At 41.5% G+C, this 25,428-nt stretch overlaps 1 protein-coding gene across 1 annotated transcript; it reads left to right on the top strand.

Annotated features, from left to right (window-relative positions):
- The first annotated feature begins 10,521 nt into the window (after positions 1-10,521).
- Rpl11 (ribosomal protein L11) lies at positions 10,522-11,109 on the top strand. The gene has a single exon (XM_004660973.3). It carries the CDS (start codon positions 10,572-10,574, stop codon positions 11,073-11,075), a length of 504 nt encoding a protein of 167 aa, XP_004661030.1. The 5' UTR covers positions 10,522-10,571; the 3' UTR covers positions 11,076-11,109.
- Positions 11,110-25,428: the final 14,319 nt, after the last annotated feature.

Here is a 25,428-nt window from a genome sequence, read left to right as displayed (position 1 = left end):
CCTACCTCTGCCTCCCAAGTACTGGGATTAAAGGCATGCGCCACCATGGCCAGCTTATAAATAAAATATTTTTTAAAAAACAAATAAAAGAGGGGCTAGAGAGATGGCTTAGCAGTTGGGTGCCTTCCTGAGAAGCCTAAGGACCTGGGTTTGAGGCTCAATTCCCCAGTACCCATGTAAGCCAGATGCACAAGGTGGCACATGCATCTGTTCAATTGCAGTGGGTGGAGGCTCTGGCACACCCATTCTCTCTCTCTCTCTCTCTCTCTCTCTCTCTCTCTCTCTCTCTGCCTCTTTATCTCTCTCTCTCAAATAAATAAATAAAAATATTTAAAAAAAACAAATAAAAGAATGCAAACTTATAGTTTCACTTCTGAGTATATCCATAAAATATTTAAAGCAAGGACTCAAACAGACTTTTCTTTTTTATTAAGAACATACTTTGTATGGATACCATCCTTTCCCTTCTCACTGCCCCAATTCCACTGGGGGCCCATCTCAGTGGAATTGCTGGTATTCCCCATGGGGTTGTGGGTTATGTGTGGTTAGAGCAGCAGTCGTATATTGGGAAAAGTCCATGCCTCTGGGTATGACCACCCAACCTGTGGCTCTTACAATCTTTCTGCTCCATCTTCTGCAATATTCCCTGAGCCTTAGTGGGTGTGTTTTAAGTCTACTTCAGTTATGGCCTCTTTGGAGCCTCTGGATCTCTGCTTTGGTAGGTGTTGAGTGTCCTCAGCATCTGTCTCCTTCACCCTGGTGCTGATTGTCAGGCTCACATGGAAGCTGCACTCTTGCTCCTCTCCCCATCTCTGTGGCTTCATTTGTGGCTGTGCTGAAGTGTGAGGGGTAGTTTATCTCCTTGATCTTGCTACCTTGTAAAAATGAAAAAAAAAAAAGATTCTCCAATGGAGAGTGAAGTCAGCATAGGTTAAATTGGATACATCTTATTAACTTGGGGAGAATTAGATGGATATAGCCTGTCTTTCAGCCAAAGAGTAGTGGGAGCTTGACATTGGACAAAACAGTCTTTGTCTCTATAGGATTCATACCTGATTCTTGGTTCCAGATATGGGCTCCTTTCCTCTTAAGGGATCTCTTAGCCAATCAGAAAGCCATTGGTTACCCACCAAGGCTGTGTGCCACTATTGCACTGGCATGTCCATCATGTCAGGGTGTTTGATTCTGAGTAGCTTAGACCCCTGCTTGCTCACACCATTGTTGGTCCCCCAGTAGCTCATGTAGTGCTTTCTAGAATTAGACAGGCTAACTGGCTGGGGACTGGCTCTCTTCCAGATTCCAGCCAGTTCTCTCCATATTCTGTGTCTGCAGCAATAAGGTCTTACTTTTTACCTCAGGTGGGTAATCAAGTGCTTTGACAGAAGCCTGTCTTGTTTTGAAGACTTTGTAGGTCTCTGCTCAATAGCTCAATGTGTATAGCACTATATTCTGGTACTGGGAGTTACAGGCCAGAACCACATATTTTTAGGGTTAGATTTCATCCCACCTTCTTAAGGGCCCTTCTTTTCAGATGTTCCCCTTATACTCCTGTTGAAGGTTAAATCTTTTAGTCTACCTTCAAGGAGAAAGGTTGCTATGGTGCCAGTTTATTTTGAGTTTAGTTTTGGGTCAAACAGATTTTTTAAAAGTTTTTTTAAAAAAATTGTTTATTTTTATTTATTTATTTGAGAGCGACAGACAGGGAGAGAAAGAGACAGATAGAGAGAGAGAGAGAGAATGGACGTGCCAGGGCCTCTAGCCACTGCAAATGAACTCCAAATGCATGTGCCACCTTGTGCATCTGACTTACATGGGTCCTGGGGAATCAAGCCTTGAACTGGGGTCCTTCGGTTTCACAGGCAAGCGCTTAACCACTAAGCCATCTCTCCAGCCTTCAAACAGATTTTTATACCCACATTTCCATAACACTCATCACAATGACCCAAAGATGAAAGCTACTAAAATGTCTATGAATGGATGCATGGATAAATAAAATGTGGTATAATATATGCAACAGAGTATTATTCGGGCTTAAAAAGTAAAAATTCTGACATATGCTAAAACATGTAGCAATACTGAGGAAATTATACTAACTGGTCATAGTGACTCATGCTTGTCATCCCAGCACTTAGGAGGTAGAGGAGGAGGATTAGATGATCAGAACCAGCCTCAGCTACATAAGGAGTAGGAGAGATCAGCTTGAGCTACCTGAAACCCTATCTATTTTTTTTAAACAGCTGTGTGTGGTGGTTCACACCTTAAATCCCAGCACTCAGGAGGGTGAAATAGGAGGATAGCTGTGAGTTCAAGTTCAACCTGAGACTACATTGTGACTTCTAGGTCAGCCTGGGCTAGAGGTAGACCCTACCTCAAAAAACCAAAAAATAAAATAAAATAAAGTAAGATATTATTCTAAATGAAACAAACCATTCCATTCCAATCAGTTCTGTTCTTGTACCTGAAACTTCCATGAGGTTGTCCTCTGTATGCTTTTCCAAGTGGCCAGAGTGATGCCTAAAAGAAAGGAACCAATAACATATAATAGAGATCTGCCTTGAAAACATGCTCTCCATGCCGGGCGTGCTCACGCACGCCTTTAATCCCAGCACTTGGGAGGCAGAGGTAGGAGGATTGCCGTGAGTTTGGGGCCACCCTGAGACTACATAGTGAGTTCCAGGTCAGCCTGAGCTAGAGTGAGACCCTACCTTGAAAAACCAAAATAAATAAATAACGTTTCTATATATAATGACAATAATTTAAAAAAAAACACTTTTAAAACACGCTGTCCATGACTCTAGTTTCCAAACATTGACCTTTTCATTCAATTTAAATTTTATGAGTACATTCATGCATCAATTAACAGTAGGGGTACAATCTGAAAAATGCATCATTGGGCACTTTCATCATTATGTGAATATTAAATAGCATACTTACACAAACCTAACTATAGCCTAGTACACACCTAGGATATATGGCATATACCGTCATATCTGAAGTTCATCACTGACATGATATGTGGTGCATGGTGGCAATAATGTATGCAAGGTATGATGTTAGACTTTAGAATAAAAGTTGTATGAGATTTTTGAGTAAGGTGGCAGCATAGTAGCCATGCCAATGCAGCCTAGGGAAAGAAATAAGCAGAAAAACAGCAAAATACATTCTTCTACCAAAAGGTGAAGGTGTATAAGTTATTATCAAACACAGCAGAGAAGCAGAAGAGACTCAAATCTTCTAGAGAGGTAAAAACTTGCCAGAATCCCACCAAGACCCCGGTGGCCCCAATCCACGCACCTGCCTACCTGGCTGGCACAGAGCTGCAGGAGCAGAAACCGGGTAAACAGAATTTCCACTCACATCAGCCTCCTTGCAAAGTCAAGAAACCCAAAGGGGAAGACAATAGGGACCAGTTGAGTAGATCCAGTACAACTCCATATATCCCATACAGCCTCCCCTTCCCCTACTGCCAGTACCACAAACCACCAAAGCACAGCACCCAGGACAGCCAATCAGAATACTAGATCCACAGTGCAACAGAGAAGGACTGAGGTGGGCATTCAGCACTGGTGAGCATGGAAGCCATTCCAGAAGGTAACAGGGCCTTCTTATACAAAACCAGGTATATAGACCTGCACTGGAAGTGCTAATCTCTCTTTCCAAGTCCGGGCAGGTTATGTGTTACAGCTAACTGATATATTCTTGCTTAGCTTTACCATTCTCAAATAAACTGTATTTTCTTGTTGACTGTTGTTGTTTTTGATGTTTCTTGATTCACAGGGCCTTTGTCTTTTTCTTCTGTTACAATTGGGGGCATGGTTTCACTAGCCCCAGGCTCACCTGAAAACCATTTCAGACCAGAAATCTTAAGGGTGTGGGGTAACACACACCCTTAGGGACTTTGGCTTTATTAGATTATCTGTTTGTTTTAATCCCCTCTCTTGCATAAATACTCTGTGTTGGTTTTGATTGAATGCGTATATTGCTTAGTTGAATTTTAGAATTTGCCAGTAAATTGCTTACCCAGTCTACTAGAATACTTGAATAACAGGCAAACTCAACACCTTGGGTCACTTCTGCTGTTTCTCTTGGAGTATAAGAGCTACACCTGGCACCTTAAACACCTACCCTGAAGATATATAAAGTCTGACTTTCCTGGCTAAGAACATTGCAGATAAACAGAAAAACCTAAGCATCAAGTTAACTCAAGAGGCAAAAAATTCTACATTACAATACAAGAAACACAAAAATCAAGACAATACAATTACATCAAAAGCTGTAAATAGGGCTGGAGAGATGGCTTAGCAGTTAAGCGCTTGCCTGTGAAGCCTAAGGACCCCGGTTGGAGGCTCAATTCCCCAGGACCCACGTTAGCCAGATGCACAAGGGGGTGCACACATCTGGAGTTCGTCTGCACTGGCTGGAGGCCCTGAGCACCCATTCTCTCTCTCTCTCTGTATCTGTCTTTCTCTGTGTGTCTGTTGCTCTCAAATAAATAAATAAATGAATGAAAAAAATATTTTAAAAAGTTATAAATACACCAGAAATGACCTCCAGTAAGACTGTTTTAGATTAAATACCTGACAAAGATTTCAAAAAAAAAAAAGATTATATCTATGCTCAAAAAAATCAAAGAAGAAGGTGGGTGTGGTGACAGAGGTAGGAGGATCACCCTGAGTTTGAGGCCACCCTGAGACTACAGAGTGAATTCCAGGTCAGCCTGAGCTAGAGTGAAACCCTACCTCAAAACAACAACAGCAAAAAAGCTACAGCAAGACCCTACCTTGAAAAACAAAAAAAACTAAAACAAACAAACAAAAAAATCAAAGAAGAAACCAAAGGAATCAAAAGAGAAAACAAACTCCTGAGGGAATCCCAAGAGAACACAGGAAACCAACTTAATGAAATAAGGAGTTCAATATAAGACATGAATCAGGAAATATAAATAATGAAAAAAATACCAATCAGAAGTACTAGAAATGCAAACAGAGTAAGTGAAATAGAAAGCTCTATAGAGTGTCACCAGTAGAGTGGATCAAGTAGAGGACAGAATATCTAAACTAGAAAACAGGTGGCAGATCTAATACAGGCTAACAAAGAGAAAGACAAATGAATAGGAAGACATGAATGGGAATTTCAAAACATTCAGGAGACTATGAAGAGATCAAACACAAGAATTCAGGGCATAGTAGAAGGAAAATAATTTCACTCCAAAGGCATAGCAGGTATTTTCAACAAAGTCATAGAGAAAACTTTCCTCTAAATAAAGTGATGCCAAAACAGATACAGGAAGCTGATGGAGATTTGGGGTTTAACACATCCAGGAGGCAGTGTATTGTTGGGGGGGTGGGCTTATGGGTGTTATAGACAGTTTCCCCTTGCCAGTGTTTGGCTCACTCTCCTTCTCCTGATGTCCACCTGATGTTGGCCAGGAAGTTATGTCCACCCTCTGCTTATGCCATCATTTTCCCTGCCATTGTGGAGCTTCCCCTCATGTCTGTAAGCCAAAATAAACCCCTTTTAACAAAAGCTCCTCTTGGTTAGGGGATTTCTGCTAGCAATGTGAACCTGACTGCAACAGTACTGTTGGTACCAAGGAGTGGGGTTGCTGCTAGACATCTGATTGTGTGGCTGTTCGGCACTGCCAGGCACAGGCTGGAGCCTTCAGGAAAGGGACCTAATCTGCCAGGCATGGCTAAGGACGCCCTGGCTGCAGGAGGCCATTCCCTCTCCAAGCTCAGCACACCTGAACTTAGGCTTTGTCCATAACTCTGTGACCTTTGGCCAGTTGCTTAGGGAACTCCTTATATGGTATAAGCCAGCACCTTTGCATACCTTCCCTTGCCTACGTGCTGAAATGAATGCCCCCATATTGGGTATAGGCTAGCAACCTTTAAACCCACCAATCCTCTTAGGACCCTCTTCCCGCCCTAAGATGCTTATAAATTCATTTCCCTGACAATAAACTGAGAGCTGTTCACTGAAACTGACTCCCAGGAGTGATTCTTTCTCTTGTCACGAACACACACAACCCTGGTCTCCATGGTTGCCTGGGACGCCTTCAGGGGAACTGTGGTCAGGCCCCGGAGGACACAGGAACTCACATATGGCTTTGGCCTTTTGGAGTTTATTTTCAAGAGAAATGTGGAAGGATTTGAAACCTAAGCCTAAGAAATGCCTTGCAGTACTGTAAGTACAGCTTTATGGACTATTCTGATCAGAGTTGCAAGACCTGAAGCATACACACATTGTGAAAACTAAACAATGCACTACTAAATGATGAATGGGTGAATGAAGAAATCAAAAAATTCATAGAATCAAGTGGTAATGAGAACATACCATACAAAAGCCTTTGGGACACAATGAAGGCAGTCCTAAGTGCGAAATTTATAGCTTTAAGTGTCTGTATTATGAAATCAGAAAGGTTGCAAGAAAACAATGCTTCACCTTAAGGCCTTGGAAAAAGAAGAACAAGGCGGGCTGGAGAGATTGCTTAGTGGTTAAGCACTTGCCTGTGAAACCTAAGGACCCCGGTTCGAGGCCCGATTCCCCAGGACTCATGTTAGCCAGATGCACAAGGGGGCACACATGTCTGGAGTGGCTGGAGGCCCTGGTGCACCCATTCTCTCTCTCTTTCTCTCTCTCTCTCTTTCTCTCTCTATCTGTCTCTTTCTCTCTGTGTCTATCGTTCTCAAATAAATAAATAAAAATAAACAAAAGATTAAGATTAAAAAATAAGGCAAATAAAAAATCAGTAGTTGTGACAAAATAATAAAAATTAGGGCAGAAATTAATTAAATAGAATCCCCCAAATAATACAAAGAATCAATGTAACAGAGACTTGGTTCTTTGAAAGGATAAACAAGATTGATAAAACCTTAGCAAATCTGACCAAAAGAAAGAGAGAAGAGATACAAATTAATAAAATTAGAATTGAAAAATGCACCATTACAACAGATACTAAAGAAATTCAGAAAATCATAAGGACATACTTTAAGAACATGTACTTTACTCAATTTGAAAATCTGAAAGAAATGGATGATTTCCTTGATTTATATGGCCTACCAAAATTAAATCAAGATGAGATTAACCACTTAAATTGACCTGTAACAAGTATGGAGATCCAAGCAGTTATAAAATGTCTCCCTAGGGCTGGAGAGATGGCTTAGAGGTTAAACACTTGCCTGTGAAGCCTAAGATCCCTGGTTCGAGGCTCGGTTCCCCAGGTCCCACGTTAGCCAGATGCACAAGGGGGCGCACGCATCTGGAGTTCGTTTGCAGAGGCTGGAAGCCCTGGCGCGCCCATTCTCTCTCTCCCTCTATCTGTCTTTCTGTCTGTGTCTGTCACTCTCAAATAAATAAAATTTAAAAAAAAAGTCTCCCTAGCTGGGCATGGTGGCACATACCTTTAATCCCAGCAATCGGGAGGCAGAGGTAGGAGAATTACTGTGAGTTGAAGGCCACTCTGAGACTATAGAGTGAATTCCAGGTCAGCCTGGGATAGAGTGAGACCCTAACTAGGAAATAAAAAAAATATTGTGAAAATGTCAATCTTACCAAGTGCAATATCCACATTTAATGCAATCCCCATCAAAACTCCAATGGCACTTTTCACGGAAATAGAAGAAACAATTCTGACTATGTTGTTTCAGGATGCCCTTGAACTCACAGTGATCTTCCTACTTCAGCATCCCAAGGGCTGGGATTAAAGACATGCACCACCACACCTTGCTCATAGCATTTTATCATGTGAGCCTACAGCTGCTTATGTTACCTGCTTGGATACAAAGCTATGACAGAGGCAGAGAGGAGAAATAAAGCCCTGGTGACATCATTTGAGGACCCAGATTTTGCCATTTCCAGTTATGTTCAAGTTATATGAGCTTTCTGACTTTCCTTATTGGGTTAAGTCTGTTTGGCAAGTGTCCTGATCATTAAGTCCATCACAGCAAATATTATGCTGTGTTATAAAGATGTCTTTTCTGGTGTGTTATTGTAGCTTTTGATATCTGCACAATGCCTGGCAATGTAGAATGGAAAAACCCTCATTTTATAAGTAAGGAAAATGAGGTTCAAGGAGAAAGACATGTCTAGGAAACCATACAGTGAGGGAGAGCTTTGTCTGGAACTCGAGTCTGCAAAGCCAAATCAGTTTATTCCATTCCACTACTGCTTACTCTGTATACTGGCAGCAAGCCACCCATCTGGCAGTTATAGTTGGTTCCCCTTTAGACCTCTTTTATCTTTTGTTTCTTTTTTTTTTTTCAAGGTAGGGTCTCACTCTGGCCCAGGCTGACCTGGAATTCACTATGTAGTCTCAGGGTGGCCTCGAACTCACGGCAATCCTCCTACCTCTGCCTCCCGAGTGCTGGGATTAAAGGTGTATGCCACCACGCCCAGCTAGACCTCATTTTAATATTTAATTTAATTTATTTTTTGTGCTGGAAGATGTCAAACACAATGTTTCATTAAAAACAGCAAAAAGAAACCGGGCGTGGTGGCGTACGCCTTTAATCCCAGCACTTGGGAGGCAGAGGTAGGAGGATCGCCGAGAGTTCGAGGCCACCCTGAGACTACATAGTGAATTCCAGGTCAGCCTGGGCCAGAGTGAGACCCTACCTGGAAAAACCAAAAAAAAAAAAAAAAGCAAAAAGAGACTTCTGTTAAGATGGCACTATAGGAACCATACCAAAGGAGCCTAGAGGAGAAAAAAAAACCCAGCAAAATACTCTCTTCTACTAAAAAATGAGGTGTGTAAGAAATTATCAAACACAGCAGAGAAGTAGGAGAGATTCAGAGCATCTAGAGCCCACAGAAGCAGGCAGAAGCAGCTCCAGCAGCAAGGGCACCAGCTCTGTATGGCCATAGCCCCAAGGCTCGGCCTGTGCCACCGGAAAAGCCAGGTAGGGGGATTCTCCACTCACACCGGCCTCCTTGCAAACTCAAGAAATGTGAAGGGAGGATGGCAGGGACCAATGGAATGGCTCGTGAGGAAGAGGATTGCAAGGACCAGTGGGAAAACTTCAACCACCATCCATAGCCTCCCTTCCCCCACCACCAGCACAAGCACCAGCAAGCACAAGAGACCCAGGGAAGGGATCTCACCTACACAGTACCCAGCACAGGTGATTGCAACAGCGACCCATTGACTCAGCCAGGCTACCTGAGCCCACAGCACAGCAAAGAGGGACCCAAGTGGGTGCGCAGCATAATTGAGACCAAAGCCATCCCAAAAGGTAACTGGGATTACACCAGGTCAGTACCCATCAAATTAGCCTTCTCCCAAAAACTACAGATGACATGTAAACATCTAAAAAAAAGTTCTACAACATTAGCCATCAGGGAAATGCAAATTAAAACTACTTTGAGATTCCATCTCACTCCTGTAAGAATGGGTATTATCTAGAAAACATGTGGAAGAGGGGGCAGAAAGAATGTAAGAACCCAAAGAAGGGTAGGACCCTTACAATGCACTCTTCCATACACAAAATGGCCTGGATATCCATGACCTCGCAGTGCCTGACACTACCTACACACGACCACCATAATAGGAGGAAAAGATGATGACATCAAAATAAAAGAGACTAATTGAGAAGGGGAGGGGATATGATGGAGTGTGGCATTATGAAGGAGAAAGTGTGGGGGAACGAATTACCATGGCTTATTGTCTATAATTATGGAAGTTGTCAATAATATATATAAATATATATTATATATAATACATAATAAATGTAATTTGGTACAGCCATTGTGGAAGTCAGTGTGGAGGTTCTTGAAATAGCTAAAAATAGATTTACCATATGGCCCAGCTATACCACTCCTAGGCATATAACCTAAGGACTCATTGCACTGCCTTAGAGATACTTGCACATCCATGTTTATTGCCACTCTATTTACAATAGTTAGGAAATGGAACCAGCCTAGATGTCTCTCAACTGATGAGTGGATAATGAAGATGTGGTACATTTATACAATGGAGTTCTAATCAGCAGTAAAGAAAAATGAAGTTATGAAATTTGCAGGGAAATTGATGGACCTGGAAAGGATTATACTTAGTGATGTAACCCAGGCCCAGAAAGCCAAGCGCCACATGTTCTCCTTCATATGTGGATCCTAGCTACAGATGATTGGGCTTGCATTTGAGTTGGAATAAATCTCAGTAGCAAAAGCCAGTAAGCTGGAAAGGGGGCTATAAGGGAGGGAGGAGAAGAGAGGAGTTAAGGGGATGATATTGTATATCTGAAAATAGAAGAACAGATTACTGGGGGTGGAAAGGCCTAAGTGAGGTCAGGGGAGGATATTGAGTAAAGAAAGGGTGGGGGAGGGTTAATCAAAATCTAAGAGGGGAGTAGCGGAGAGTTGGCTTTGCTTCTCCTATATCCATCGCCATCCGCGGCCGGTGGGGCCTGCGGGAGGCCGTCTCGCCCGCGGCCAGAGGAGGACAGAGCCCGCCGTGCGGGTCGGATGGGGCCCGGCAGGGCTGTGCGGGCCGGGCGCGCGGGGCTCCACGGTCACTCTCGGCCCGTCCTCCCAAGGAGTGGGCTCAGCAGGACCAAGGTGAAAAGGAGAACCCCATGCGGGAACTTCGCATCCGCAAGCTCTGCCTCAATATCTGTGTCGGGGAGAGTGGAGACAGACTGACCCGGGCAGCCAAGGTGTTGGAGCAGCTCACAGGCCAGACCCCTGTGTTTTCCAAAGCTAGATACACCGTCAGGTCCTTTGGCATTAGGAGAAATGAAAAGATAGCTGTCCACTGCACAGTCCGTGGAGCCAAGGCAGAAGAAATCCTGGAAAAGGGTCTGAAGGTGCGAGAGTACGAGTTAAGAAAAAATAACTTCTCAGATACTGGAAACTTTGGTTTGGGGATCCAGGAACACATTGACCTGGGCATCAAGTATGACCCAAGCATTGGTATCTACGGCCTGGACTTCTATGTGGTGCTGGGTAGGCCAGGTTTCAGCATCGCAGACAAGAAGCGCAGGACAGGCTGCATTGGGGCCAAACACAGAATCAGCAAGGAGGAGGCCATGCGCTGGTTCCAGCAGAAGTATGACGGGATCATCCTTCCTGGCAAATAAACCATCCAAATGGCCAATAAAATGTTTTCTGTGACATGTAAAAAAAAAAAAATCTAAGAGGGTATGAATAAGTCATATAGAAACCTACATTTTTGGACAGTGATGAACCTATAAGCCATAGATTGTTACTAGGAAATTTTCTGTGTCAGGGATGGGATACCTTCCAGTGAGTTGTTGGCCAGGGAGGTCCCTGATGCCCCCAAAGCATTACAGGCCATTGCCAAGGCTCTTGGTTTCCCACCAGGAATAGATGGTAAGAACTTATTGCTGAAGATACTACATGCTTGGGCTGCAAAATCTCTGAGAAATCCTGCTGGAGCTAAGCTGAAAACCTCCTCGCTATAGATCAAAATAAAAGAGAGACCGATTGAGAGGGGGAGGGGATATGATGGAGAGTGGAGTTGTGAAGGGGAAGGTGAGGGGAGAACTATCATGGTTTATTGTCTAAAATTATGAAAGTTGCCAATAAAATTAAAATAAGAATAATGGGGCTGGAGATATGGCTTAGCAGTTAAACTGCTTGCCTTTAAAGCCAAAGGACCCAGGTTCGATTCTCCAGAACCCACATAAGCCAGATGTACAAGGGGGTACATGCATCTGGAGTTCATTTGCAGTGGCTGGAGGCCCTGGCATGCTCATTCTCTCTCTCCCTTCCTACTTTTCCATCTCTTTCTCTCTCTCTCTCTAAAATAAATAAAAATAAAAATAGTTAAAACAATAAAAAAAAAAACACTGAAAGAAATTGTGTAATATATAGTCCCTGTCCAGGCAGAGTTTATAATTTTGTGGGGGAAACAGGTATGTAAATAATTATCATGTTATGAAGTGTAGGTCCTGGAATATAAGTGTTATGGGGACACTGTAAGAAAGTCTGAGAATGTCAGGAACAAAATTCTCATAGAAGCCAGATGTGGTAGCACATACCTTTAATCCTAGCACTTGGGAGGCAGAGGTAGGAGGATCACCGTGAGTTCAGGGCCACCCTGAGACTACATAGGGATTCCAGGTCAGCTTGGCTAGAGTGAGACCCTATCTTAGAAAAAAAAATTCTCACAGAAGAAATATTTTAGTTTTTTAAAATTTTTTTCCTGGTACTAGGCAGGATGAGGCCTTATGTGTGCTGGGCAACTCCCTACCACTGAGTTATAACCCAAGCCTTTTAAAAAATTTTTGTTGTTTATTTATTTGTTTGAGAGCGACAGAGAGAAAGGCAAGTAGATAGAGAGAATGGGCACACCAGGGTCTCCAGCCACTGCAAACGAACTCCAGACGCATGCACCCCCTTGTGCATCTGGCTAACATGGGTCTTGGGGAATCAAGCCTTGAACCAGGGTTCTTAGGCTTCACAGGCAAATGCTTAACCACTAAGCTATCTCTCCAGGCCATCCCAAGCCATTTTTAAAGACAAGGTTTTACTAGGCTTCTGAGGCAGGCCTTGAATATTCATCACTTGAATGTTTTAAATTTAAACAATAATATCATTGAAGTCATAAATATTATGTTGTATTTCTTATTTATATTAAAATATAAATACTTAACTAAATTGTATTTATTTGTGTACCACCAATGCACATTCAAACTTTCTAGAGAGACATTTCTTAGAGCAATATGGAGAGAGATTAGGTGGAAAAGTAAGAGAAGCGATTACATTAGAGTCTATTGAAACTGAGAGATCATAAAGTCCTAAACTATAAAAAGCCTTATTGGAAAGGGTGGTGAAGAAGGGAAGGGATTTTGCAAGAGATTTAGGAAGTAGCAATGATGGGATTTATGATTAATTAGAGGAAAGTGGGGATATATATAAACTAGAATGTAGATTTGGTGACTAATTAAGAGGAAGGGTGGAAGATTACAGAATGGGAGTGACCTAGCATGACTTGGAGATCTCTTGTCTTGGGAGTGAATGATGATTTCACTTTCTAAAGTAGAGAACAAGAGCAAAATGGAATTTGTGTGGAAAGGTAGTTTCTTCCATTATTTTCTGTTGTTAATGTCACTTGTCTTTCCAATTAAAAATCTAATATGTTCTCACTGTAACAAGGAAAACAACAAAGGATGCAAGAAGATAAAGTTTAATACTTTCTTCCTTGTGTATTAAGTAAAACATATGTAAAAGAAAGATTACATGCAAAATATTTTCTTCGATTATATTTTCTTTTATAAGTATTTTTGTTGTGTATGTCTGTGTGTGTTTATGTGCACGTGAGTGTTGGCATTTGCATGCCGCCGCATGTGTGTGGAGGTCTAAGGACAGCTTTCAGGTGTTGGTACTCATCTTCCTCTTCATTTGTAGCAAGTTCTCTCACTTTCTTGGTTATCACTGCTTCATCCACCAGGCTATGTGGTCCGCAAACTTCCAGGAAATTCTCCTGTCTCTGCTTCCCATCTCCCCTTTTACATGCTGGGATTATAGAAACCTGACCCCACCTCTGGCTTTTATGTATGGGCTGAGTATTCAAACTCAAGTACTCATGTTTAAGCAGCAAGCTCTTTATCTACTGAGACATCTCCCTAGGCCCTTGATGATCCTTTTAATGTAGAAAAGAAACAATTACAGAAACTGGAAAAACATGCAAATAATCATGGTACCTACTTCAGTTGGCCTTTATGCTTCCTTAAACATCTTGAAGGAGTCCTAGAGTGCCACTAAACAAGGATTTTGCCTAATATATTTTAGAGAGAGAGAGAGAGTGAGAGAATGAGCAAGAATTGGTGCACCAGGTCCTCAGCCATTGCAATCTAACTCCAGATACATGTACCACCCAGTGCACACGTGTGACTTTGTGTTTATGTCACCTTTGTGTATGTGGCTTATATGGGATCTGGAGAGATCTGGAGAGATCGAACATGGGTCCTTAGACTTGGCAGGCAAGCGCCTTAACTGCTAAGCCATCTCTCCAGACCTTGCCTAACTTATTCCTCATTAAAAATTTTAAATGATAGCCGGGCGTGGTGGCGCATGCCTTTAATCCCAGCACTCGGGAGGCAGAGGTAGGAGGATTGCCATGAGTTCGAGGCCACCCTGAGACTCCACAATGAATTCCAGGTCAGCCTGGGCTAGAGTGAGACCCTACCTCGAAAAACAGAAAAAAAAAAATTTAAATGCTTTTTTGGTTTTTGTTTCTTTCTTTCTTTTCTTTTTTCTTTCTTTTTTTTTTTTTTTTTCTTCTTGAGGTAGGGTCTTGCTCTAGTCCAGGCTGACCTGGAATTCACTAAGTAGTGTCAGGTTGGCCTGGAACTCATAGCTATCCTCCTACCTCTGCTTCTTGAGTGCTGGGATTAAAGGTGTATGTCACCATGCCTGGCAAAAAAAATGAATACTTTATAAGGTTAGAAAGTATTTTAACAGAAGTTTAGCAAAGCAGCAGCTTGTGAAATATATCCTTTAGTTCTGTGTATTTCTCCCTGACATTACATTATGCTTACTTGCCTTGACATAAACTACTGCAAATTTATAACATTAATAAAATATGCTGGATATGGTAACATATGCTTATAATCACAGCATTCAGGCAGCAGAGGCAGGAGAATTGCTGCAAGTTCAAGGTCAGCCTGGTCTACATGTCAAGACCTTGTCTGAAAAAAAAATATGGATAGTATGCTCTTGTTTAAACAATATAATCATCATAATTGTTATCATCATAATGTCTCCTTTTACATTTGGGGGACCAATATGTGTAACTTTTACCCAGTCTTCATTCATGTGTATATGCGTATGTGTATGTATATGATATTGATAATTTCCTTATAAAATGAGATTATTAATTACATATATGCATATAGATAATATCTTGCAATTTTGTTTCCCCAATTGACCATACTGCAATGGATGTATCCCTAGGTCAGCATATTCCAATCTAACTCACATTTTAAAAAATAATATTTGTATGATGTAAGTTTTTGCCTCTCTTTCTGATCTATCTTATGCATTTCAAGTGAATTTCATGTAGATGACATTTGATTCATGAATTTTTTTTGTTGTTGTTGTTGAGGTAGGGTTTAACTCTAACCTAGGCTGACCTGGAATTCACTATGTAGTCTCAAGGTGACCTAGAACTCATGATGATCCTCTTACCGCTGCCTCCCTAGTGCTAGGATTAAAGACATGTGCCACCATGCTTGGCTAGTTCATGATTTTTTATTTATTTTACCAATCTTTGTTTTTATTTTATTAAAAAAAATTTTGAGGTAGGACCTCGCTCTAGCCCAGGCTAACCTGGAATTCATTATGTAGTTCCAGGCTGGCCTTGAACTCACAATAATCCTCCTACCTCAGTCTCCCAAGTGCTGGGACTAAAGGCATGCACCACCACACCTAGCTTATTTTTTCAAATATTTTTATTTATTTACTGGAGAGAGAAACAGAAAGAAGCAGACAGGACCTCTTGCCATAGCAAATGAACTCCAGATATTTGTGCCACTTGGTGATCTGGCTTTATTGTGAATATAGGTTATTGAACCCAGCCTGCTAGGCTTTGCAAGCAAGTGCCTTTAACCACTGAGGCATCCCTCCGGCACAGTCTTTGTCGTTTAATTGGACCACTTGTATTTTATGTCACTACATTAGTGTCCTAGGGTTGCTATATCAAAGTCACTCAATCTGGGAGCAGTAAAATGATAAGAAACTTATTGTCTCACAGTTATGGAGGATAGAAACCCAAAATCAAGTTGCTGCAGAGCCATGCTTTGTCCATAACCTCTAGAGGAGATGCTTTCTTTGCCTCTTGTGGCTCTGATGGCCTGAGTTCAGGTGTCCCTTAGCTTTCAGTAGCAGAACTGTGATCCCTGTACTATCTTTACATGGCATCTTCCTCTGCATCTGTGTCTTTGTATGCTGTTCTCCTTTCTTGATGTCTTTCCCCAAAATTTCTCTTTTCTTTTTTAAAATATGTTTTTAATTTTTTTGTGACACAGAGAGAGACTATGGATATGTCAGGGCTTCTTGCCACTGCAAACAAACTTCAGACACATGTGCCACTTTGTGCATTTCGCTTTATATGGGTTCTGCAGAATCAAATCTGGGCCATCAATGTTTGTAAGAAAGAGCTTGTAATCATTGAGCCATCTTTCCAGCCCCACATTTATCTCTTCTTATGAGAATGTCAGTTATATTAGATTAAGGCCCAGGATGGCCTTGAACATGTCTGATCCCTCTGCTACCACCTCCGAAATGTTGGGATTGTAGTATGCACCACCGTGCCTAGTTAATGTGATAGTGTGGACTGAATTCAGGGCTTCATGCATGTTAGGCAAACACTTTACCAACTGACCTATATTCCTAGCCTCTGATGCATTTTATTTGATATTCTTATTTTTTCTAATTATATATACATTAAATTTAAATTAATTTATTCATCAGAGAGAGAGAGAGAAAGGAAGAGAGAGAGAGAGAATAGATGCACCAAGGTCTGTAGCCACTGCAAACAAACTTCAGGTGCATGTGCCACCTTGTGCATCTGGCTTTATGTGGGTATTGGGAATCAAACCAGGGTCCTTAGGCTTTTCAGGCAAGTGCCTTAACCACTGAGCAATTTTTTTTTTAATATTCTGGACTGGAGCCAATTTTATATTCTGAGAGATATTTCATGTAGCCCAGGCTGACCTTAAACTTATTATGTAATGGAGGATTATCTTAAGGTTATGATCCTTTTGCCTCTATACCTCAAGTGCTGGGATTTTATGTATGTACCCCACCCGTACCCATGTATGCTGTGCTGGGATTGATCCTAGGGCTTTGTGTATGCTAGGCAAGCACTCTGTAAACTGAGGTACAGCCCTAGCTTGCTCCCTGGTGCATTATTTTCAAAGTCCATACTTTATTCAGAGTTCCTTATTTTTTTAATCAGTTTTCCTTTATCTGTTCTAAGATACTATCCAAAACATCATATTGCATTTAATCACCATGTTACCTTGAGCTACTCTAGACCATGACAGTTTCTCAGACATTTTTTTTTTTTTTTTTTGGTATTTTCAAGGTAGGGTCTCACACTAGCCCAGGCTGACCTGGAATTCATTATGTAGTCCCATGGTGGCCTTGAACTCATGGTGATCCTCCTACCTCTGCCTACCAAGTACTCGATTAAAGGTATGCACCACCACATCTGGCTTGCTTTTTGATAACTTTGATGGTTTTGAGTACTACTTGTTGTTTTGTAAAATAACGATTTGTATGATGCATTTCTTCTGATTAACCTCAGTCGTAGGTCTGGGGGAGGAAGACTACAGAGGCAAAAACATTTTCATTACATCACATCATATCAAAATGCTTCACCACCGTTGCTCTGATCTTTATCACCTGGTTGAGGTAGTATTTGTCAAAGTTCTCCACAATAATGTTGCTCTTTTCCTTTTTTTCTTTCTTTTTTTTGATTTTTAAAGGTAGGGTCTCACTCTAGTCCAGGCTGACCTGGAATTCACTATGGAGTCTCAGGGTGGCCTTGATCTCATGGCAATCCTCCTACCTCTGCCTCCTGAGTGCTGGGATTAAAGGTGTGTGCCACCACACCCGGCTTTTTCCTTCTTTTTTTTCCCCCTAGGTTTTCTTTCTCTTTATTAGTTATGTGTACAGTGTGTATACAACCATGTTGGTATCATCGTTAGACTCTTCCCTGTACTCCACCCTCCTCAGGGACCCTCTTCATTGGGGAATGTGGGTCCTCTTTTCCCTCTTTTTATACTAGACTCCTAGAAGTTACTATGTGTGCCCAAACTTAAATAGCAGACCTACAGTCAGGCATGGTGGCACACGCCTTTGATTCCAGCACTGGGGAGGCAGAGGTAGGAGGATCACTGTGAGTTTGAGACCACCATGAGACTCCATAGTGAATTCCAGGTCAGCCTGGTCTAGAGCGATACCCTACCTCAAAACACCAAAATAAAAAAAAAATTAAAAAAAACATAGCAGAGTTATGTTCCCTGCCCTTTGAAGGAAGAATATCTGTAGTTATTATTTAGAATTCTGGGCTGGCAGCCACAGTGGCATGTACTTTTATGTGCAGCCACTTAAGAACCTGCAGCAGCAGGATCACTTGAGTCCAGGACAGCATGGACAATATAGAAAGGTCTTTGTCTCAAAATAATAATAATAAAATAAAAATATATACTCTGTATACATATAAGTCAAGAGAAATGTAGATGCTACTAAAAAGTATGTTTCTAAGAGCTGGAAAGTAAGATTATTACCTGAAATCTTCTTATTAGAAAACACTGGAAACCAATGAGTCAGCAGTCTCCTCTAATGGTGAGGCACTGATCTATTTTTAGCGTGAATTTCCTTATAAATAATAAATAACGTAATTATCAGGAAAAATAACAAGAAATGAATTCTGGGTTGAGGATGTACTCAGTTGATAGGGTGCTTACCTGGCAGGCACAGAGTCCTGGATTATGTCTCTAGCATTGCATAAACAGGCATGTTGGTGCATGGCTATAATCTTAGCACTCAGAAGATAGAAGCAGGAAAATAAGGAGTTCAGGGTCATTCTTGACTACATAGTGAGTTTGAGGCCAGCCTGGTATATATGAGACCCTGTCTCAAAACATTATTTAGAATCATATGGCAACCTACTTTTTTGGACAATGGAACACTCGGGAGCCATAGATGGTTGCTAGAAAATTTTCACTGCCAGGGATGGGATACTTTCCAGTGAGTTATTGGACAGAGAGGTCCCTAATACCCCTAAAACATTATAGGCCATTGCTGAGGCCCTTGGTTTCCCACCAGGAATAGATGGTAAGACCCTATTGCTGAAGATTCCACATACTTGGGCTGCAAGTCCACTGAGAAATCCTGCTGAAACTGAGCTGATAACCTACTCCATATAGACCAGCTGACAGAAAACTGGAAGAAGCCATTCTGCATGCAGTTCAATGGGACAGAGAGAAATCACCAGTGAAGATACTCAACAGTGGACCCTGCAAGACTTATATTTGGCCAGCCAGGCCAAATGAGCCAATGGATGCAATAGTGGAACATCTGTCATGGTGGAAACCAACTGCCCTCTAATTGGACTGGAGGCCCGCTCTATGGGAGGGAATACATCCCTGATACTGAAAACTTAAAACAGGGGTAGTCATGAGCCCTAGGGTCGTAATGTCTGCTGCTGTCTGGCTAAATGTATATACTATGCTCATCAAACTGCCCAGTAAGCACTTCTCTTAATGTCCATACCCTTATATTAATGCTACTCTCACTTTTGGTAGAGAATCTTCTCTTTTCAGATGGCAGTGACCTTGAGGTGACTCAGAAGGCATCATGGTGCTGGAAAGAAGTGACCAGAGTGTTCAGTACTGCAATATCTCTATCATACCTTCCAAGGTTCGGGGTCTATTGCAGAAGAGGTGGTGAAAAGAATGCTAAGAGCCAAAGGAAGGGTAGGACTCTTTACAATGTGCTCCTCCCAGACACAAAAAGGCCTGGATATCCATGACCTCACAGTGCCTTACACTACCTACACAAGACCATCATAATAGGAGGAAAAGATCATGACATCAAAATAAGAGAGACTGATTGAGAGGGTGAGAAGTTATGATGGGGAATGGAGTTTCAAAGGAGAAGGGGGGGGAGAATTACAATGGGATATTGTTTATAATCATGGAAGTTGTTAATAAAAATTATTTAGAAATATTTATAGAAGATTTGTCTTTTCTCCCTCAGGTATGGGTGTGTTTAAGGATGTATGTATGCATGTGTGTATATATGTATGATGTATCAGTTGACCTGTCCACTGTCTGTCCAGTGCATTAATAATTTATTTATATCAGCATGGATTCCTTGAGTGATTATCTAGTGCCACTTCATTTTGTTGGTCAGATTTGCCCATCAGGAGCTCTTGTAGATTGCTGCTATACCCTTATCATCATTTTGAGGTGGCACTTTCTTACTGTCTGGCACTATGACATGGTATTGTGACATGTTCTAGGGTCATCTTGCATATACTTCCTGCTGTAATCTGACAGCTCATTTTACCTCTGAATTTTGAAAATGCTCCATTTCATCCTGGCTTGCATGGTTTCAGATGAGAAATCTATTCTGTGTCTCCTAGATGCATCTCTCTCTCTACTTTTTTTTTTTTTTTTTTTGAGGTAGGGTCTCACTCTAGCCCAGGCTGATCTGGAATTCACTATGTAGTCTCAGGGTGGCCACAAACTCATGGTGACCCTCCTATCTCTGCCTCCTGGATTAAAGGTGTGTGCTACCACGCCCAGCTGCATCTTTTCTCTTTCGCTGACTCCAAGAGTTTTTATTTGTCTTGTGTTTTTAAAATATTTATTATGATGTGCTGTTGCAGTCAGGTTCACATTGCTGGCAGAAATCACCCAACCAAGAGCAGCTTGTGGGAAAAAAAGGTTTATTTTGGCTTACAGACTGGAAGGGAAGCTCCATGATGGCAGGGGAAAAAGATGATATGAGCAGAGGGTGGACATCACCCCCTCATGAACATCAATCAGGTGGGCAATAACTATAGGAGAGTGTGTCAAACACTGGCAAGGGGAAACTGGCTATAATATCCATAAGCCTGCCCCCAGCAATACTCTCCCTCCAAGAGGCGTTAATTTCCAAATGTCCATCTGCTGGAAACCTAGCATTCAGAACCCCTAAGTTTATGGGAGACACCTGAATCAAACCACCATATGTGCTTTTGCATGTTTCTTGTAACTGATTCTAATAAGTATATCATTCTATAGGTGAAGATACCACAATTTAAAAATAAATGCTTGGGCTGGAGAGATGGCTGAGCGGTTAAACGCTTGCCTGTGAAGCCTAAGGACCGCAGTTCGAGGCTTGGTTCCCCAGGCCAGATGCACAAGGAGGTGCACGCGTCTGGAGTTCGTTTGCAGAGGCTGGAAGCCCTGGCGCGCCCATTCTCTCTCTCTCCCTCTATCTGTCCTTCTCTCTGTGTCTGTCACTCTCAAATAAATAAATAAATAAATTAAAAATAAATGCTTTAGGTATAAAGTCACCAATATAAAGATACTGATATTATTTAATGCAGTAGTATTGTTACTGGGAAAGTTTAAAACAAACAATAGCATGAAAGAGAATGTGTTAATAATTTGGGGGAAGCTCCTCAGTGATGCAGGCTCACAATCATATTCCTTGGTTTCTAATATATTATCATTAAAAAATATTTTATTTATTTATTTGAGAGAAAGGAGAGAAAGAGGCAGATATATAGAGAGAATAGGTGTACCAGGGCTTCCTCTAGCCACTGCAGATAAACTACAGACACATGTGCCACCTTGTGCATCTGGCTTTACACGTGTACTGAGGAATCGAACCTGGGACCTTTGGCTTTGCAGGCAAGTGCCTTAACCACTGAACAATCTCTCCAGCCCTATATTATTATTATTGGTCTGTGTTAGGCTCCTCCCTTATATGTTGGAAGCTTAATCCTCAAATTCACATGTTAGTAATATTTGGAGGTGGGACATTTGGGAGATGACTGGGTCACTAGGCCTCTACCTGCATGAACGGGTTAATCCATTGATGGATTGTCAGATTAATAGATTATCATGGGAGTAACTTTTTACTTAAAAACTGCTTTCTCTGTCTTGCTGTGATGTTCCTAACCAAGTTGTAATATAGGAGGAAAGCGTTCAAGTGGTACCAATGCCATACTTTTTGACTGTCCAGCCTTCATAGCTATAAGCTAAATAACCTTCTTGTTTTATAAATTATCTGGTATCATATAACATAATTTTATTATGGCCATGTAAAATGGACTAAGACAAATAATTAAGCTACAGATAGAGGAGGCTCCAAGAAGAATGTGACAAGGGAAAGTCATGGAAGAGGAAGAAGCTGGAGAGAATAATTGTAAGAAAGGCAAAGGAAGATATATTTTCAAAGAAAGAGAAGAAGGATCAGTTGCATCAAAGGCTACAGAGACATCACATGATGGATAGGAGTGAAAAATATCTATTAGATTTGACAATTAAGATATTTACCTGTAACTAGGAGGGTAATTCTAGTCATGTGGAAAGGACAAGGGGAGGACATCTGGGAGCCTCCCACATCCCCACTGTTTTGCTTCCTATAGTTTTAATATATATTACTAATTTATTTGAGAGATGGAAATAGAGAGAGAGGGAGAGAGAGAGAGAGAGAAAAGAAGAAGAAGAGGAGGAGGAGGCATGTCAGGGCCTCCTGCCACTGCAAATGAACTCCAGACACATGTGGCACTTTGTGCATCTGGCTTTTGTGGGTACTAGGGAATCAAACCTGGGCTGGCAGGCTTTGCAAGCCAGCACCTTTAACCACTGAGTCATCTCCCCAGCCCCATTCTATACTTTACAAAAATTATTTTATTTATTTGTGTGTGTGTGTGTGTGTGTGAGAGAGAGAGAGAGTGGCGGGTAGAGAGGGAAAGAATGGGCATGCCAGGGCATCCAGCCCCTGCAAATGGACGGCAGATTTGTGAGTTCCTGTGTCCTCCGGGGTCCCCCTCCCCGCAAAGGCACCCAGGCAACTAGGGTAGGTGAGTGTAAAAGACTTTTGGGAGGAGTCTTAGTAAATAGCTCTCAGATTATTGTCAGTGAAATGGGTTTATTTCTGTTCATTTCTGTTGCCTAATTAGCATATGGGGACATTCATTCTAGCACGTAGGCAATGGCAGGGGGAGTTAGCTGATCTAGGGTCTCATGGGGATGGGCTGTGTGAAGGCTGATAAGGAGTTTTCTAGACATCTGGCCAAAGGTTACAGGGCTATGGGCAGAGCCTAAGTTCAGGTGTGCTGGGCTTGGAGAGGGAGTGGCCTCCTGTAGCCTGGGGGTTTTTAGCAGTGCCTGGCAGCTCAGGCCACTCTCCTGAAGGTTCAAGCCTGTGCCTGGCAGTGCCCGCCACAGATTCATGTGCCACTATGTCCACCTGGCTTACGTGAGTCCTGAGGAATCGAACCTGGGTCCTTTAGCTTTGCAGGCAAGTACCTTAACCACTAAGACATCTCCCAGTCTCCTTTCTATACTTTTAATTGCACCCAGTTTTTATTACTTGTTTTCAACTTTGGTGTGAAATTCTGAAAGTTTTAAGTTGAAAATTCCAGAAATAAACATATCCTAAGTTTTAAGTTCTAGGTAATGTGGGGAAAATATTGAAATATTTTTCTGCCTCATGTCATCCAGTCTAGTTGTCAGGTTGATTGTTGTAATATTGTAGTGCTTAGTTCAAGTAAGCCTTATGTTAACCAGTGAGAGCTCCAAAATGCATGAAGTGAGAATGGCAATTCAAATGTCCCAAAAAGAAGTCATGAGTGTTTCCATTAAGTATCACTAAGTATTGCAGTATCACTAAGAAGAGTGAGCACAGAGCAATAAGGTCTTTTGAGAGAGATGGAGAGAGCAAGAAGGTGAACATCCACATGACATCTTAAAAAGTGCATTTTTATTTATTTGTGTGGTGTGTGTGTATTTGTGTGATGTATGAAAGTATGGATGCAGATATGTATGCCCCATGCACACGTGTGAGGAGGATTCCTTATTTCTCTGGGGCAGAGCCTTTGATGGATCCTGGATTGAAGTGGGCACTCAGTATGAGATCAGAAGCCACCCCAAAAGGTAACAAGGCTAACTGACTAAAAAAAGCAGGTACATAGGCCTGCATTGGAAGAGCTAATCTCTCCTTCTATATCAGGGCAGGTTATGGGTTACATATTCATGGTTGGCTTTACAATTTTCAAATAAGCTGTATTTGGGGGTTGAATATTGTTGCCTTTGATGCTTACAGATTTATAGGGTCGTTTCTTCTGCTTCTGTCATTATTGGGGGCAGGGTCCAGTTCAGTCCAGGCTGGCCTGGAACCCAATTCAGAATAGAATTCTCTACGTCCCAGCTGACAAGATCAAGGGTGTAGAACAACACACACACTTAGAGATTTTGGATTTATAAGAGTATCTGTTTTAATCCCCAAAATTGCATACTCTGTGCTGGTTTTTATTGAATGTGTATATTGCTCAGTTGAAGTTTAGAATTTGCCAGTAAATTGTTCCACCCAGGCCACTAGAATACTAGCTTAGTAAGCAAACTCAACACCTAGGATTACTCCTCTGGTTAGATTGGGGTACAAGAGCTACAACCACTCCTGTGGTTGGATTGGGGTACAAGAGTTTAAGAGCACCTTAAACACATATCCTGAAGGTATATAAAGGTGGATTGCAGCTGGGCATGGTGGCACATACCTTTAATCCCAGCCCTCAGGAGGCAGAGGTAGGAGGACTGCCATGAGTTCAAGGCCACCCTGAGATTACATAGTGAATTCCAGGTCAGCTTGGGCTAGAGTGAGACCCTACCTTGAAAAAAAATAAAGAGCAAAGTTAAAGGTGGATTGGTACATCTAAGAACACAGCAGATAAGTAGAAAACCCAAACATCAAATCAATTCAGGATATAAAAGTTGCTACATTATAATACAAGAAACAGAAAGAATCAAGACAATATATCCCACTAAAAATTATAAATCTATCAGAAATGATCACCAATGAAACTGTTTTAGATGAAATGCCTGACAAAGATTAAAAAAAAAGATTGTATCTATAATCCAACAAATCAGAGAAGAAATGAAAGGAATCAAAGAAGAAAACAAAGGAATTAAAGAAGAAAACAATCTCCTGAAAGAGAACACAGGAAACCAGCTTAATGAAATAAGGAGGTCATTACAAGACATGAGTAAGGAAATAGAAACACTGAAGAAAAACCAGTAGAATGGATGAAGGAGAAAACAGAATATCTAAACTAGAAGACCAGGTGGCAGACCTAATACAGTCCAACAAAGAGAAAGACAAGCTAATAGCAAGGTATGAATGGGAATTTCAAGATATCGGGACACTATGAAAAGATCAAATATAAGAATTGAGGGTATAGTAGAAGGAGAAGAATTTCAATTCAGAGGCTTAGTAGGCATTTTCAACAAGAATATAGAAGAAAAATTTCCCCAAATTGGGAAAGAAATGCCAATGCAGATACAAGAAACTTTTAGAACATCAAACAGACAAAACCTGGAAAGAACCTTTCCTCACCATGGTATAATTAAACTACTAAACATGCAAACCAAAGAAAATATATTGAAAGCAGTTAGAAAAAGCAAGTCACCTACAAAGGCAAGCCCATCAGAATAACAGCAGATTACTCAACACAAACTTTAAAAGCCAGAAGGGCTTAGAATGATGTATTCCATGTTCTGAAAGATAACAACTGTCAACCAAGATTGCTTTATCCTGCAAAGCTATCTATCAGAATTGATGGAGAAATAAGGACATTACACAACAAAAACAGACTAAGGGAATTTATGACAACTAAACCAGCTCTACAGAAAATATTTGAAGGAATCCTTCACGCTGAAAAGAAAGCAAAACACACAC

The sequence above is a fragment of the Jaculus jaculus genome, chromosome X (genome assembly GCF_020740685.1).
Source record: "Jaculus jaculus isolate mJacJac1 chromosome X, mJacJac1.mat.Y.cur, whole genome shotgun sequence".
Classification (NCBI taxonomy): Eukaryota; Metazoa; Chordata; class Mammalia; order Rodentia; family Dipodidae; genus Jaculus; species Jaculus jaculus.
This window is presented reverse-complemented; position numbering and strand designations above follow the sequence as displayed.